This window comes from Quercus robur, chromosome 8, assembly GCF_932294415.1.
Source record: "Quercus robur chromosome 8, dhQueRobu3.1, whole genome shotgun sequence".
NCBI classification, from domain to species: Eukaryota; Viridiplantae; Streptophyta; class Magnoliopsida; order Fagales; family Fagaceae; genus Quercus; species Quercus robur.
Window position 1 is genome coordinate 6121452 of NC_065541.1, and position 18013 is coordinate 6139464.

The following is an 18013-nucleotide window of genomic DNA, read 5'->3' on the forward strand; positions in this document are numbered from 1 at the left end:
AATTTGAAATGTGCAGACAGCTCCTGAGACAAAGTCAAATACTAAATACATTTCTTTGTTAAACCTCTAATGCCCACACATACCCAATTTAACACTGATGGGTTAAAAAGAAAAACTTTAGCACAATGCAGTCTAGAACTGAGAAATCACACAATACAAGACATGCCCAATTCCAAATATTCATGCAACACCAAACTCATAACTCCACCAACAAAAATTAACAAGACCCACAAATCCAAATCCAAATCACAAGCCCTGCGCATCAACAACTATACACTAACACATCCAATTGCAATGCCATCACCAAAAACCATGCATAGTGAAACTAACTGTTGCATGTAGCTTTGGTTGTGGCGTGTTAGTGTTAAAAAAAAAAAAAAAAAAAAAGAGCATAGTGAAACCAACAATTTTCAAATGAAATACTACACTCATAACACAATAGCATAATTAAACAATTACGTCAAGACATGTAGACATAAATCCAGAAAACCCAATATAAAAAAAATACGAAAACTTTCCTCTTCTTTCCCACAGTTTCTCAGCAACATATACATATATAGTAAATTATGTATAATTCATTTAATTGCTTAGGAAAAAGTGCAAGCGAAAAAGCACAGCAATGGATGAAACAAATTGTCCTTGTGAAAAGATAACCCCGTCAATGATTAATCACACGAGAATCACATGTGACCCCAAGACACAAGAAACAAATTCATAAAATACATTAGTGTTATGAACATCAGGTAGTTATCAACTTCGAAGGACCATGCTCATACACCTGGAGTTCCATTCATCCTAATGTAAGGTGTATGTGCAAACAAAGCTGAATGATTTATGGTCAATCTACTAAACCCACTAAATGAACTACAGGGACATGAATTAGTAACAAATATGTGGAAATGGGTTATTGAAACAATTATAAACTCTGCCTAGGACATAAAAGTCTCCAATTTGACAGGAAGTTCAAGCATAATTCAGAATAAGCTTTGCAAACAACCATATATTAACAGAAGATCTGACATTTTTGTGTAATATACTGCCAACTATAGCACAGCGCATGCATGTAAGCAAGAAACATTGCTCTTGTGATGCTTCCCTCACGTTGACATGTTGAGACATGTTGACATAAATCCAGAAAACCAAAATTAATCTTCATGTTGACAATTTTTGGTTCATTATTTTTGGGACATCAATATGTATTTTCTTTCAGAGCTGTATCCCGGGATGATTGATATCATTTTTCCAAGAGAAATGGAATGAGTTAATGCAGATATACCAGTTATTATGATCAACTAGTAAGTTGCCCGTATGATGCACGGATAATTTTGTAATATTTTATGTAAGATTGCTTTGGATAATATTGTGTATATATATTATAAAGAAAAAGTAAACTAAATTAGAGTAAAGAAACATATACATTTTAAGGTATTAAAAATTAGTTTAGTAGCTTCATTGCATATTTATACCCTTCTTAAAGTAAGATTTTTTTTTTTTTTTTAAAATCATGAAACCAAAAATAAATGCAAAAGAGTAACGCGACCATGAAATCAACTAATTTGTGTTGTGTTCACATAATTCATACCATGAAATGAAAGTTTGTCCAACTCTTTGACCGTCTTCCACTTATCGATAGTGCGACATTATGACATGGTTTGGACAAATGTGTATGCATGTGTCTTATAGATGATTTAAAATTGAACCATTGTAGAATATGGTTTTACATTGTGCACTAAATATTCTCTCTACTTATATACCCAAAACAAAAACTATCCAACCAAATTACCCACCCCTAATTTTAAAAAGAAAAAGGGGAAAAAAAAAAAAAAAAAAAAAGCCCGTAGGGGTTTCGGTGTCTTGATGGTAGTGGGTGGCTTGTATAACAAAGGCGGTGACCCCTTAGATTCCTCTTTTTCTCTCTTTCAAATGTTTTTTCAGTCTCAAGTTTTTTATTTTGGTAATATATAGTGAAACATTGCGTTTTATACAAAAATCCACAACATTTTTGTGTCTCTCTATCTTTCTTCAGGGCCTTCTCTAGTTAGTTATTACTATTAGTCCTTAATTATTATTATTATTATTATTATTATTATTATTATTATTATTATTATTATTATTGCTTTTTTTAAAATACTAAAATGGTGGGTGTGCTAAAAGACATGAAGAATAGAGAAAGGTGTGGTGCAAGTTTTGTAAATGAGACATTAATAAGCTAACAGTAAATAAGTTAATATGAACTTTTAGATAACAGTAAAAAAACTTAATGAAAGAGGTAAAAAAAAAATGCTAAATGCAAAATTAAAGCGTTACTTGGCAAGATCTCATGCACACCCGCATGAGATCTATGCTTTATATATATATATATATATATTTATATATATTGATGATTATTCTCTTATAACTCCTAATCACTAATCAGCATGAGTCTAAAAAAACTTTGTGATAGGACCTTATCGTACGTACAAAATAAGCATAGATTTTTTTTATCTTTTTTTTTTTTAAAAAAAGGATATTGCTATTGTGTTCATCCTTATAAGAATTTAAGAATAGATTTTTTTTTTATCTTTATTTAAATAAATAAATAAAAGGGATATTGTTATTGTGTTCATCCTTATAAGAATTTAAGCACATATTAAATTTTCATTATTTTTGACAAGTTTTCTTTGATTCCTTTATAATTTATATATTGTGTTGGTTTAAATGAATTTTTTTCAAGCTTTCAAATGATGAACTTTAGATAAGATGCTCAACTTTTATACGCCAAGCATTGACTGTAAATCTTGTACATGGAATAAATCAAGATAAGAAATTAAGAATATAGTCCATTTTGGTTGGCTTGATTTGTTTAGACATCAATTTTCTCTCTTGCCAAAAGTCCGACTTTTAGGCGGAAGTTTCCTTGATTATTACTTGTATACAAAATTCCAAGATCATTAAATTGGAATAGGTCCCTTATTGACCTAACCAATTGGAATAGGATGAAATTTCTTCCCATCCACACTAAACGTTGTGTACACTCCAAATTTTTTTTGCATCTCATAATGATACGTTGTGGAAAGGTTTCATCGAAGTCCAACATCATTGAGAGTTATAGTCGAGACTGTGGCCCAGAAGCTTCACTATTCAATACTTTGCGAGAAAAATTAAACACTCATTTGATTGAATAGGAGACTATGGAATTTGACACTGTATACACTGGGGTTTGTTCTTGATGTTGTGAAATTGTTGTAGGTACTAAAAACTATAGGTTGATTAATTGGCAAGTCATGTTCTGTACGCGTGAAAAGTCTACGATGGAAAATTTTTCTGTTCTTACAATAAATGTTTTGAAGAGAAAATTGTTAGCCTCCTTATCCCATTGGGACCCTCTTATTTATACAAAGGAAAAAGGGTCCAATATTCCTGAGTGTGACATAGTTACATGGAATTTTTGTGCAATTGTGCCTACATTTCTTTTAAAAATTTAATTATAATTTTAAACTCTAATTTGGTGATTTTTATATGATTTTTGTGGTTTGATTTAGATTTAGTAAAGACATATTAGCCAAAAGAAACGAAGGTAGGGCTATTAAAGAAATCTATACTTTCATATTAGTAGTTACCGATGGCCAATGTTGCATTGTCATTTGTGGTTGTGGAATGAATAAGCGGTATGTTGTTTGGGCGACTAATTGAGGCAAAGCAATTAACCATGTTAAAAGGGATTAACAACTTTTTCTTTCTCCTTTGCCATTTGTGGTATGTATATGCCTTTTTCACATATGCTCAAGTGAAGTACCCATTAGGATTTCCCTTAATTATGATAAACATATTAAATTTTTTTTAAAGGAAGTTCTATATTTATTGAATGAGATATATATGTCGAGGGCCATGTAACTGAATTGGCACCTCCCCATACATAAAGTGTCTAGGGTTTAAGGGAGAAAATGTTCAAATTGTGGGAGTCGAGGAGAAAAGGTTCAAGTTGCGGGGTTAGCATAGATATTGTAATTATTTATAAATTAAAAAAAAAAAGATATATATATATATATATATATTGTTTTCCTTGAGCTAAAGTAGTTGCAATGGATGTGTAAGCGGATGGTTTTTTTTTTTTTTTTTTTTTGTCCTTGAGTATTTTGGGTTGTTTCAAATGAGTAATGGCTCCTCTTAGGTTCCTAAAATTTTTGGTTTGTTGATTTTGCTATCTATAACTTGATTCTTCTTTACCTAATAAAGTTTGGAATTTTTTGTAAGTATATTTTTTCTTCAAGAAAATGAATAGAAATTTACCTTCATGTTCATGCTCATGTTAATGTTCATATTTGTAAACCTAAATCATATTTAAGGCCCTAATTTTAAAAAGAAAAAGGATAAAAAAAAAAAAAAAAAAAAAGCCTGTAGGGGTTTCGGTGTCTTGATGGTAGTGGGTGGCTTGTATAACAAAGGCGGTGACCCCTTAGATTCCTCTTTTTCTCTCTTTCAAATGTTTTTTCAGTCTCAAGTTTTTTATTTTGGTAATATATAGTGAAACATTGCGTTTTATACAAAAATCCACAACATTTTTTTGTCTCTCTATCTTTCTTCAGGGCCTTCTCTAGTTAGTTATTACTATTAGTCCTTAATTATTATTATTATTATTATTATTATTATTATTATTATTGCTTTTTTTTAAATACTAAAATGGTGGGTGTGCTAAAAGACATGAAGAATAGAGAAAGGTGTGATGTAAGTTTTGTAAATGAGACATTAATAAGCTAACAGTAAATAAGTTAATATGAACTTTTAGATAACAGTAAAAAAACTTAATGAAAGAGGTAAAAAAAAAATGCTAAATGCAAAATTAAAGCGTTACTTGGCAAGATCTCATGCACACCCGCATGAGATCTTTGCTTTATATATATATATATATATTTATATATATTGATGATTATTCTTTTATAACTCCTAATCACTAATCAGCATGAGTCTAAAAAAACTTTGTGATAGGACTTTATCGTACGTACAAAATAAGCATAGATTTTTTTTATCTTTTTTTTTAAAAAAAAAGGATATTGCTATTGTGTTCATACTCATAAGAATTTAAGAACATATATATATATTTTTTATCTTTATTTAATTAAATAAATAAAAGGGATATTGTTATTGTGTTCATCCTTATAAGAATTTAAGCACAGATTAAATTTTCATTATTTTTGACAAGTTTTCTTTGATTCCTTTATAATTTATATATTGTGTTGGTTTAAATGAATTTTTTTTCAAGCTTTCAAATGATGAACTTTAGATAAGATGCTCAACTTTTATACGCCAAGCATTGACTGTAAATCTTGTACATGGAATAAATCAAGATAAGAAATTAAGAATATAGTCCATTTTGGTTGGCTTGATTTGTTTAGACATCAATTTTCTCTCTTGCCAAAAGTCCGACTTTTAGGCGGAAGTTTCCTTGATTATTACTTGTATACAAAATTCCAAGATCATTAAATTGGAATAGGTCCCTTATTGACCTAACCAATTGGAATAGGATGAAATTTCTTCCCATCCACACTAAACGTTGTGTACACTCCAAATTTTTTTTGCATCTCATAATGATACGTTGTGGAAAGGTTTCATCGAAGTCCAACATGATTGAGAGTTATAGTTGAGACTGTGGCCCAGAAGCTTCACTATTCAATACTTTGCGAGAAAAATTAAACACTCATTTGATGTAATAGGAGACTATGGAATTTGACACTGTATACACTGGGGTTTGTTCTTGATGTTGTGAAATTGCTGTAGGTACTAAAAACTATAGGTTGATTAATTGGCAAGTCATGTTCTGTACGCGTGAAAAGTCTACAATGGAAAATTTTTCTGTTCTTACAATAAATGTTTTGAAGAGAAAATTGTTAGCCTCCTTATCCCATTGGGACCCCCTTATTTATACAAAGGAAAAAGGGTCCAATATTCCTGAGTGTGACATAGTTACATGGAATTTTTGTGCAATTGTGCCTACATTTCTTTTAAAAATTTAATTATAATTTTAAACTCTAATTTGGTGATTTTTATATGATTTTTGTGGTTTGATTTAGATTTAGTAAAGACATATTAGCCAAAAGAAACGAAGGTAGGGCTATTAAAGAAATCTATACTTTCAGATTAGTAGTTACCGATGGCCAATGTTGCATTGTCATTTGTGGTTGTGGAATGAATAAGCGGTATGTTGTTTGGGCGACTAATTGAGGCAAAGCAATTAACCATGTTAAAAGGGATTAACAACTTTTTCTTTCTCCTTTGCCATTTGTGGTATGTATATGCCTTTTTCACACATGCTCAAGTGAAGTACCCATTAGGATTTCCCTTAATTATGATAAACATATTAAATTTTTTTTAAAGGAAGTTCTATATTTATTGAATGAGATATATATGTCGAGGGCCATGTAACTGAATTGGCACCTCCCCATACATAAAGTGTCTAGGGTTTAAGGGAGAAAATGTTCAAATTGTGGGAGTCGAGGAGAAAAGGTTCAAGTTGCGGGGTTAGCATAGATATTGTAATTATTTATAAATTAAAAAAAAGATATATATATATATATATATATATATTGTTTTCCTTGAGCTAAAGTAGTTGCAATGGATGTGTGGAGCGGATGGTTTTTTTTTTTTTTTTTTTTGTCCTTGAGTATTTTGGGTTGTTTCAAATGAGTAATGGCTCCTCTTAGGTTCCTAAAATTGTTGGTTTGTTGATTTTGCTATCTATAACTTGATTCTTCTTTACCTAATAAAGTTTGGAATTTTTTGTAAGTATATTTTTTCTTCAAGAAAATGAATAGAAATTTACCTTCATGTTCATGCTCATGTTAATGTTCATATTTGTAAACCTAAATCATATTTAAGGCCCTAATTTTAAAAAGAAAAAGGATAAAAAAAAAAAAAAAAAAAAAAAAACCTGTAGGGGTTTCGGTGACTTGATGGTAGTGGGTGGCCTGTATAACAAAGGCGGTAACCCCTTAGATTCCTCTTTCTCTCTCTTTCAAATGTTTTATCAATCTTAGGTTTTTTATTTTGGTAATATATAGTGAAACATTGCGTTTTCTATAACAATCCACAACATTTTTTTGTCTCTCTATCTTTCTTCAAGACCTTATCTAGTTACTTATTATTATTAGTCCTTAATTATTATTTTTTTGCTTTTTTTAAAATACTAAAATGGTGGGTGTGCTAAAAGACATGAAGAATAGAGAAAGGTATGGTGTAAGTTTAGTAAATTAATGAGACATTAATAAGCTAACAGTAAAATAAGTTAATATGAACTTTTGGATAACAATAAAAACACTTAATGAAAGAGGTAAAAAAAAAATGCAAAATTAGAGTGACACTTGGTAGGACCTCATGCACTCCCGCATATGGTCTCTGCTTTTATTTATATATATATATATTGATTTCAATGATGTGACAATTTTTTATCAATGTTTTTATTTTTTTATTTTTGTTAATTTTGGAATAGTGAGGCAAAAAGAATTAATATAGCATTTTGAATTGTGTATTTTTTTTTCTTCCATACCTTTTTATCATTTGAAGGTGCATTAAAAATCTTAGCAACTATGTAATTTTCAAAACCATCATTTAGATTGAATTCATTCAAATGAAGTAGAGAAATCCATTTTTTTCCTAATTTTTTTTTTTTCAAATCATGTGGGATTCCTTCTCCAATATCAATATTTTTACAATAATTTAAATAAGTTGTACCTCGGTTTATTTTTCAGCAAGATCTCTTGTAGATTTGTTTAGGATTTTCTTAGTATCTTGATCAAATATCACAAAATTTGTTTTGTTAGTTGCATCAAAAACTTCAATTTGAAAACTTTATCTGAAGTAGTTTGCAATTGTATATATCTAGTAGTTATAGTGAGATAAATATATTATAAATATTTGAAGAGTATGTAGTTAATGTGAGTGCCTCTAACTTTGGGATAGAAAGATTTATTTTTGTTTCACATTTTGCACACCAAAATGATCCTACTTGTGGTTTGACATTCCTTTCACAAAGTATGCACAAAATGTAATACCAACCCATTGTTGTATCAATATTACTTTTTATTGCAATACCCTAGCAGTTCACATCTTGCAATGAACTTTGAAATTAATATGTATTATTTTTTTAATGTAAATAATATGATGTATTATTATTTTTTTACGTAAATGATAAGTATAATTTGAAATGATTAACAAACCTATTTCGTAGGATCTCATTTAATGGATTTTATCTTTACTATTTTCTTCGTATTCTTTAAAGATAAATCCTCCTATGAAAATTGTTTTGCATGTATTTTTGGTATTTCTTGTATGGGATCATGTTTTTTACCATTCCTATCATTGAATTTTTTAAAAAGAAAATATTAAGTTAATGGCATTTTGTGAGATAGTATATGCTATTTATTAGACTTTTTTGTTATTATAAATTTCAGAAATATGCACTTGTCAGTTATTTCAGCAACCTCAGGGATCTCAAGATTTATAAATATTTTTGTTGCACTGGTCATTGATAGAGAATTTTCTGCAGAAATTGCATAGAACATTATTAATAGACAAAAGCTTATTGAATTGAAATTGGGGGAAAATGAAGACATGATTTCATGAGAATAAGATTTTGTAGAATTATCATCTATACGTGGGGAGGAAGAAGAGAGTTTGTAAGAGGGTAAGAGTTTTTGCTTTGATTTACACATTGGAAGGGTCAAACTTGGGTCATAATATGTAGGGCAAGAACGGGGCTTGAGTTTTTCATAAGGTTTGGTCTACTTTTAAAAGGTAGTCTATTTTATAGTGAATAACTTTTGGTCTAATTGGTCTAATTTTCAAGAACAACCGATATTTTATATAATACTAAAAAGAAGTTACTATGATCTATTGGATAACAGTAAAAAATATATATAAATAAATAATAATAATAATAAAAAGAGGTAAAAAATGCTAAATTTTTATAATAGTAAAAATAAGTTACTATGATCTATTGGATAACAGTAAAAAGAATTATCATCTATACGTGGGGAGGAAGAAGAGAGTTTGTAAGAGGGTAAGAGTTTTTGCTTTGATTTACACATTGGAAGGGTCAAACTTGGGTCATAATATGTAGGGTAAGAACTGGGCTTGAGTTTTTCATAAGGTTTGGTCTACTTTTAAAAGGTAGTCTATTTTATAGTGAATAACTTTTGGTCTAATTGGTCTAATTTTCAAGAACAGCCCATATTTTATGTAATAGTAAAAAGAAGTTACTATGATCTATTGGATAACAGTAAAAATAAATAATAATAATAATAATAATAAAAAGAGGTAAAAAATGCTAAATTTATATAATAGTAAAAATAAGTTACTATGATCTATTGGGTAACAGTAAAAAAAGCTTAATGAAGAAAGGTAAAAAAGCTAAATGTAATATTAGAGTACCACGTGGCAAGACTCATGCACTCTCACATGAGGTCTCTGCTTTTATATATATACTAGTCGCATACCCGCGCGTTGCGCGCGGTAATTTTTTTAGGATGGTCTCATTAAATATTTTATTAATACTATAATTTTAGTTATTAACCATTTGATTATCATTAGTTTTTAAGTTAACAAAAACCTTAAATATACCCTTTTTTTTTTTACCTTTACACACACACACACATAGTGAATCTTTACACATACCTTTAAAAAAAACTCTATATATTCCACTTTTTTGGATGCATAAAATTATAGACTACTACTCCATAATGATAGTGGCTAATTAATTATATATTTTTTTTTAGTGATCTCATTTGTAACGCTTCTTACCATTATCATATATTTACTAACTGATGATTTGCATAACAAAGACGATAAATGAGAGGTAGCATTGTTCATTAGATTTTCGAAAGTAATAGTGCATGAAAATTATATATATATATATATATATATATATATATATATTATAAATAAGGTTAAATGAAATGTCAAAAAATGGATTTTTAAATTTTCTAACTTTATTTCTTATTCAATTTCTACTACTATCAGAGAACATCTCTTTTTTAGTTATGATTAATATGGTTTCCATAGTTAGAATTTGATTAGTTTTAAATTTAAATTTAGTACTATGATTGTATTTAATTATTGATTGTTGATTTAATTTTTTAAGTGAATTAAACAGTTTATGTTACTACACTGTAAAGTTTTTAACGTTCTCCACACGGTAATCTCTATTTTATTTTTTACTTTTCCTAACAACCTCTTTGTTTTCCAATCAACGATTACTAATTGACGTTTGGTTTTTTTTTTTTTTCCTTTATCTACTCTTTATTACTTTGTATTGGTTTTTTTTTTCTATACCATCTCTCTCTCTCTCTCTCTCTCTCTCCACTGGCAACCTATTGTTTTCCAAAATTTGATGATGATTCTATGACATTAAATATGCATTATTAAATTTTTTTTTTTTTATTTAGTGTTTCTAACTTGATTTGTTTTGTATTTCATTCTTCCTTTGATGCATTGGGTGTGAGAATGAGTGTTTCCCTATCATTACTCCACTTAATGTGGACAATTTTATTTATTTAATTTAGGCAAAATATTATATTTAAAATTTTTAAAAATAAAAAGGAGTGGAAATATAAATAATTTAATGATATATATGGGGGATGTGGTTGAATTTAAATGTTAAATAAAATGATATGAGAAAAAAAAATAAAAATAAAATACATAACAATAAACACTAACTTATCCAAATAATTCTATGTAATATAATAATAGTACATTCTTATATACTATTTTTAATTATTTATAATGAAATATGATAATATTTAACAATCAAAGACATAAAAAATAAAAATAAAAAACTTAAAACACAAAGCTAAATCCCATAAACCAAAATAGAGCTCTAAAGAATACAAAACTTTATCAGGCTAAAATAGAGATGCAAGAAAAATAAAAATAAAAATCTACCAAAAAATTGAGGGAGAAAGAGTGGGAAATAACCACTTTTCTGTGAGATAAAATTATGTAATGAATAGAAGAGTGAATGATATATTTATATTAAGAGGATGATAATATAAAAAAACAAAATAAAGGAAGATAAAAGGAAAGAGGAAGAGTGATATCAAGGTAGAATTTTTGGGGAGATGAAAAGGTAAAGAGAATGAGAAAGGTTGAAGAAAGTGTAAATGTTAAAAAAAAAAATTAGTACAATTTGATGAGCACAATTTTCTTTTATTTGAATTTAAGTAAAATATTACATTTTTTATTTTTTAAAACAAAAAAAGAGAGAAAATATAAATAATTTAATGATAAGGAAGATGTGGTTGAATTTCAATATTGAGTAAATGGAAGAGAAGAAAAAAAATAAGAAAAATTAAAAGATATAACAATAAACACTAAATTATCCAAATTATGCTATGTAATGGAATACTATTTTATTTTTATCTACTATCTTTAATTTTTTATAATGTAATCGGATAAAATTTAACAATCAAAGAGCAAAATAATAATAATAATAAAAAATTAAAACACAAAACTAAATCGTATCAACATAAATTAGAGTTCTTAAAAATACAAAATTTTATCAACCTAAAGCAGAGATACAATAAAAAATAAAAATCCACCAAAACATTGAGAGAGAGAGAGAGAGAACCTTTTTGTGAGAGAAAACTATGCAAAGAATGGAAAAAGGGTGACAAATTTATAGTAAGAGGGATGGGATAAGAAAAGACAAATAAAGGAAGATGAAGAGAAGGATGAATAACAATATTAAAGTAGAGGGTAGTGGGGAGATGAAAAGGTAAGGGAAGAAGAAAGGTTGAAGAAAATGTAAATATTTAAAAAAATAAGTGAATGTAAAAAAAAAAAAATTATAGAAAAATTGGAAATAAAAAAGAAATATATATAGATGTTAAAATCGACAAAGATGAATATGTAAAGTCAATAATCTATTTATATATATATATATATATATATTTGTAAAAAAAAAATAGGAATAAATATTAATTATATATAGATGTTAAAACCGACAAAGATGAATATGTAAAGTCAATAATCTATATATATATATATATATATATAATAGGAATAAATATTAATTATGTGGTGAATGATGTGGTGATGAGGTGGCGCAACAGGAGCTTAGCAGCTATAAATGCCACGCTTCAGCTTTTAGTAATATATTGATTGATTGTGGGGCAATAGTGTATATGTTTTTTCCTACCCAAATTCTCATCAACAATTAAAACCACTGTCAGGTGGAAATAAATCTGCCAGACTAAGTTCCAGCTTACCAGAAGGATATATACATTGTACAATGTATACTAATCTTGCTTGAAGCCTTTTGAAATCAACTCAGTTCTTGAATGACAACCTTTGAGACGTCGTGAATCAGGAAATATTCTGAAATCAACTAAGTAGTTATGCCTGTTGACATGCCTAAAACACTTGGACATGCAATAATGTGAATCTATTGCATGATTAACCAGTCACACTCTCCTCTTATTCATAAAATGTAAATTATATTGAAAGGATAAAAGGACACAATGCTTTGCTTGTCTAAATGAGCATACCATTCCAGATTTCCATTGTTATCAATCAATTAGCGAAAGCTAGTTGAAGTCTTCAACATTGAGAATATTATTGTTACCACATGTTATAATTCATTAACAAAATTCCATTTTACTTGCATCATAATTGAAATTTACAAGCCAACTAAACAGCATAGAAGCTCTGTAATCACTCAATTGCATCACAATTAAGCTTTAGGAGGCCTTCCAGAGGCCTCTTGAAGCTTAATTGGAAAGCAATTGCCTGGAAATTTTATTTTTTTGAAAAGGAATTGCTTGGAAATTTATTTTTTTATTCTCGAACATCACTTGATTTCTCAATCCTCCATCATCAGGGGGCCTAGTGTTTGAACCAACAACACTTGCTTTTTTGACAAACTGTATTGGTCCTATTGTGACAATCCTTTGTGATTGTGGGATAAGGCATCTAGATATGTTTACAATGCCAAATATCTGTCTTAGCATAGATTGATACCCTGGGCAATTGGATTAGAGTTTTTGCATGTTAAATGAGTTAGTGTGAGTGTGTGACCTAGAGATTTTTCTTTGATGTATCTCTCCACTACTGTACAAAGTTCAAGCAGCCCTATGCAACTATATTTCTCCAGCAGAGTTCCATCAAAAGGTTTGCCAAACTAAATTGAGAAATCATATATAATCTGGAAAAAGAAAATTTACAAACCAATTAAACAGTACAGAAGTCTTTTTTTCCCCAACAAACCACTATACGTAGCCAGTTACTAAGACCATGAACTACTTAGTTTGCATTCCTTTTATTCAAACAAAAGAACAATTATCAAACCCCTTTGCCAATAACAACCTATCCTCCAGTTCTTATAGCATCAATACATACCTTAAGGGTTTGCCATAATGATAACTTCCAAATTACAGGTTAAAACTGCCATACAAGCTCTGTCATCATTCAGTTGCATCACAATCAAACTTCAAGACGCCTTTCAGAGGCTTTGTTCACTGCTTGGATTTCATCACTAGAAGCATTCCTTTTCAATGATGCAGAAGCATGCTCTTCAAAACTCTCACGAAGCTTTAAATTCTGCAAATTTCCCAAAAGCACTTCACCGGTTTTTTGTGAACCTGTGTGATTGAGAAATACCATTAGCTGATCTCATAGGGAATTCTCCTTCATTACTTAAGATGCATACCAGTTTGTTAGGACTGCTTCTTAGTTGCAATGGGGATTTAATAATGTCATTAAATGGCTCTCCATCAAATTAGCTTTTTTAACTTTTCTAAATTCCATCCATGGCCATTTGTTTGAAAATCAAGTGAGTAAATTTTGTTTGTTGTCATGCCTAAATCATTTGGATATGCAATAATGTGAATCTGTTTATGTATAACATATGATTGGATGAAATCAAGTGAGTAAATAATTAGTGATGGAACGAACCTCTCAATCCGCCTGAGTTGTTTGGTGACATCTACCATAATTGGCCTTCTTTGTGGATCTTCCTCTGTACATGTCAAGCCAAGGTCCACCACAGCTTGTAATTGATGCTGTAAACTAGCACCTCCATCCCCATCTTCAGCCAAGATTGCAGGGTCCATAATCTCGTTTATGCAACTACCTTGTGCACGGTTATGTATGTATGCTACTAAAGTAGAATCTTTATCAATTGTAAATCGGGTTATATTAAGAGAATCCTCTCCAGTTAAAAGTTCAAGAAGAATCCGACCAAAAGCATATACATCAGCTTTCTCAGTTGCCTTGCCTGTTGCTTCAAACTCCGGGGCGCAGAATATTGAACGAAAAGGAGCGTCCACGTCAGCTTCACCTTCGGGAATTGACACAGATAAATGAAAGTGGGACAATTTGGGAACATCATGTTCATCTAATAAGATACTGTGCAGATCCATAGCCATGTAGATGACAGGTCTAGGGAAGGCAGTATGGAGATAAGAAAGAGCATGAGCAATCTGCCTTGCAATCTTTAACCTTTTCTCCCACACCATCGGCTCATGTTGCAGTTCAGTAACACGGGAGACATAAATTCGATCTGCAAGTAAACCATTGGCGGCAAATTCAAACACCAAAATGGGAATTCGAGTGTGGAGACAACAACCTGTGGGCTTTAATACATTGCTGTGACCACTCATTTGTGCAGAAATCACTAAATCATTGATGGCTATATAGGCCAAATTATCTAAACGCTTAATGAGAACAATTCGTCCTTCAAGAGAACCTTTGTACCAATAAATTTCCAGATGTTGAGCAGGATAATTGTTGGTTGCTTGGCGGAGTTGTTGAGGGGAGAAGGTACGGATGGGAATAGGCTCGGCATTGCAAACAAAAGAAGCCTTAATGAAAACAAATCGTCCTTCAAGAGAAACCTTGTACCAAATAGAGAACCCAAATACCAGCTTTTCAGAAGAAAAGTTGTTGGTTGCTTGGCGGAGCTGTTGAGGGGAGAAGGTACGGATGGGGATAGGCTTGGCATTGCAAGAGGCAATCAGCTTCTCAAGTAACTTGCTTCCATTCTCATAAAACGCTCTTTCCTCTCTTTCCTTTCTTTCCCTTCTTGTTTTATTAAAGAAATGATCTGACGTGAACCAACTCCAGCGCATAATAGCTTGAATGTGGAACGTCCTTCCTTGCTCTCTTTTGTTTCTGCTCTAAATCTAATACTACTACTCTGCTACTGCTAGCGAGGGATGGAACGTCCTTCCTCTATTTGCATTTTTTTTTTTTTTTTTTGGGAATTTCAAAAGGAAAGTGCAGCTTTTGCTTTTCACATTAGCCGTTCAATGCCAAACATACCGATTGTTGACTTGGGACACCGGCTTCTATGATATTTCAGATTTGCCTTTTTTTTTTTCTTTTTCTTTTTTTTTTTTTTGGGTTGAAAATACCTTTTTTGCCTCTATTTTGGTCATGTTTTAAATTTGGTTCTTAATTTTTTTAATAATTTTATTATGGTTCTTATATTTTTTAAACTTACCAATATTTTGATCCTGACAGCATTTCACTTAAAAAAAAAATGTAATTTAAACTAGTAGTAATTCATTTATTATTTAGGCATTTTTTGTAAGTGAGATGATAATAAAGACCAAAATGACAAAAAGTTTAAAAAATATATAGACCAAAATGAAGTCATAAAAACTTAAAAGACTAAATTTTAAATACGATCAAAATATCGAAATCAAAAAGGTATTGTCCTCAAAAAATTTGTTTGTTTGTTTGTTTTTTTTTTTTTTTTTTTTTTTTGTCTCAAATCCCATATATATATATATAAACATTTTTTGAATTAATACATTGCAAATCTCTTTATTGAATTACACACTCTGTTTATTTTTAATATGAACGTCAAAATTTAAAGTTTTTAACATGAACGCCAAACTTTGAGTTAATTGACTATCATTTATTATAGATCATAACCTCTGTCGAGTGAATAATTTAAAAGTGCAAAATATCTCAAAATAGAGAAAATCCAAACTATCATTTTATATAATAAATAATTATTCATCTCTTATTAACTTTATATTTTACATACTTGAAAAATATATAGGCCTGTTTGGTAGTAAATATATTCTTTCATTTTTATGTAGTGATTTTAAAAAATACAATGAAGGGTTTTATGATAGATTTTGTTAATTTTATGAAATACATTTATATAAAATAAAACTCATAAAATGCATAAGTAAATATATTCTTTCATTAATATGTTTATCATAATTAAGGGAAATTCTAATGGGTACTTCACTTGAGCATATGTGAAAAATGCATATACATACCACAAATGGTAAAGGAGAAAGAAAAAGTTGCTAATCCCTTTTAATATGGTTAATTGCTTTGCCTCAATCAGTCGCCCAAACAACATACTGCTTATTCATACTACAACCACAAATGACAATGCAGTATTAGCCATTTGTAATTGCAAAACTGAAAGTACAAATTTCTTTAATAGCTCTACCTTCGTTTCTTTTGGCTAATATGTTTTTACTGAATCAAAATCAAACCACAAAAATCATATAAAAATCACCAAATTAGAGTTTAAAATTATAATTAAATTTTTAAAAGAAATCTAGGCACAATTGCACAAAAATTCCATGTAACTAAGTCACACTTAGGAATATTGGACCATTTTTTCTTTTTATAAATAGGGGGGGTCCATGGGATGAGGGGGCTAACAATTTTCTCTCCAAAACTTTTATTGTAGGAATATAAAAGTTTTTCATTGTAGACTTTTCACAATTAAAGAACATGACTTGCCAACTAATCAAACTAGAGTTTTTAGTACCTATAGCAATTTCACAACATCAAGAACAAGCCCCAATGTATACATTGTCAAATTCCATAGTCTCCTATTACATCAAATGAGTGTTTAATTTTTCTTGCAAAGTATTGAATAGTAAAGCTTCTGGACCATAGTCTCAATTACAACTCTCAATCATGTTGGACTTGGATGACACCTATCAACAACGTATCATTATGAGATACAAAAAAAATTTGGAGTGTACACAACGTTTAGTGTGAATGGGAAGAAATTTCATCTTATTCCAATTGGTTAGGTTAGTAAAGACCTATTCCAATTTACTGATCTTGGAATTTTGTATACAAGTAATAATCAAGGAAACTTCCGCCTAAAATAAGTCGGACTTTTGGTAAGAGAGAAAATTGATGTCTAGACAAATCAAGCTAATTAAGGCCAACCAAAATGGACCATATTCTTAATTTCTTCTCTCTATTTGTTCCATGTACAAGACTTACAATCAATGCTTGGCGTATAAAAGTTGAACATCTTATCTAAAGTCCATCCTCTGAAAGCTTGAGAAAAAAATTCATTTAAACTAACACAATATATAAATTATAAAGGAATCAAAGAAAAAATGTCAAAAATAATGAAAATTTAATCTATGCTTATATTCTTATAAGGATGAACACAATAGCAATATCCTTAAAAAAAATAATAAAAAAAAAAAATCTGTGCTTATTTTGTACATATGATAAAGTCCTATCATAAAGTTTTTTGAGACTCATGTTGATTAGTGATTAGGAGTTATAAAGGAATAATCATCAATATATATATATAAGCAAAGATCTCATGCGGGAGTGCATGAGGTTTTGCCAAGTGACGCTCTAATTTTGCATTTAGCACTTTTTTACTGTTACCCAAAAGTTTACATTAACTTATTTTACTGTTATCTCATTAGTCTCTCAGTAATTGCTTAAGATTACATCACACATTTCTCTTTTTTTCATGTCTTTTAGCATACCCACCATTTTAATATTTTTGAAAAAAAGAAAAAAAAATAATAATTAAGGACTAATAGTAATAACTAACTAGATAAGGCCTTGGAGGGAGATAGGGAGTCACAAAAATATTGTGGATTGTTAAATAAAACGCATTATTTCACTACAAAATCAAAATGCATTGTTTCACTATAAAAGACTTGAGACTGACAAAACATTTGAAAGAGAGAAAAAGAGAAATCTAAGGGGTTGTTGCCTCCATCATATTGACCTCCCACCACCATCAAAACGC

The 18013-nt window shown here is 29.6% G+C and overlaps 1 protein-coding gene across 30 annotated transcripts in view; it reads right to left on the reverse strand.

Moving 5' to 3' along the window:
• LOC126694325 (non-functional pseudokinase ZRK2-like) overlaps window positions 1-18013 on the reverse strand; it is a 114118-nt gene that overhangs the window by 45004 nt on the left and 51101 nt on the right. For 2 of the 30 annotated variants that reach the window (XR_007645724.1, XR_007645717.1), the window contains exon 4: window positions 13921-13984. The exons of 11 other annotated variants lie outside the window; for them this stretch is intronic. Coding sequence is in view for 15 of the 19 variants with exons in the window: in XM_050390529.1 (XP_050246486.1) it covers window positions 14594-15095 (502 nt within the window). In the remaining 4 variants the exon portion in view is untranslated. 17 more of the 30 variants (XM_050390535.1, XM_050390555.1, XM_050390523.1 and 14 more) reach the window with 13 other exon arrangements.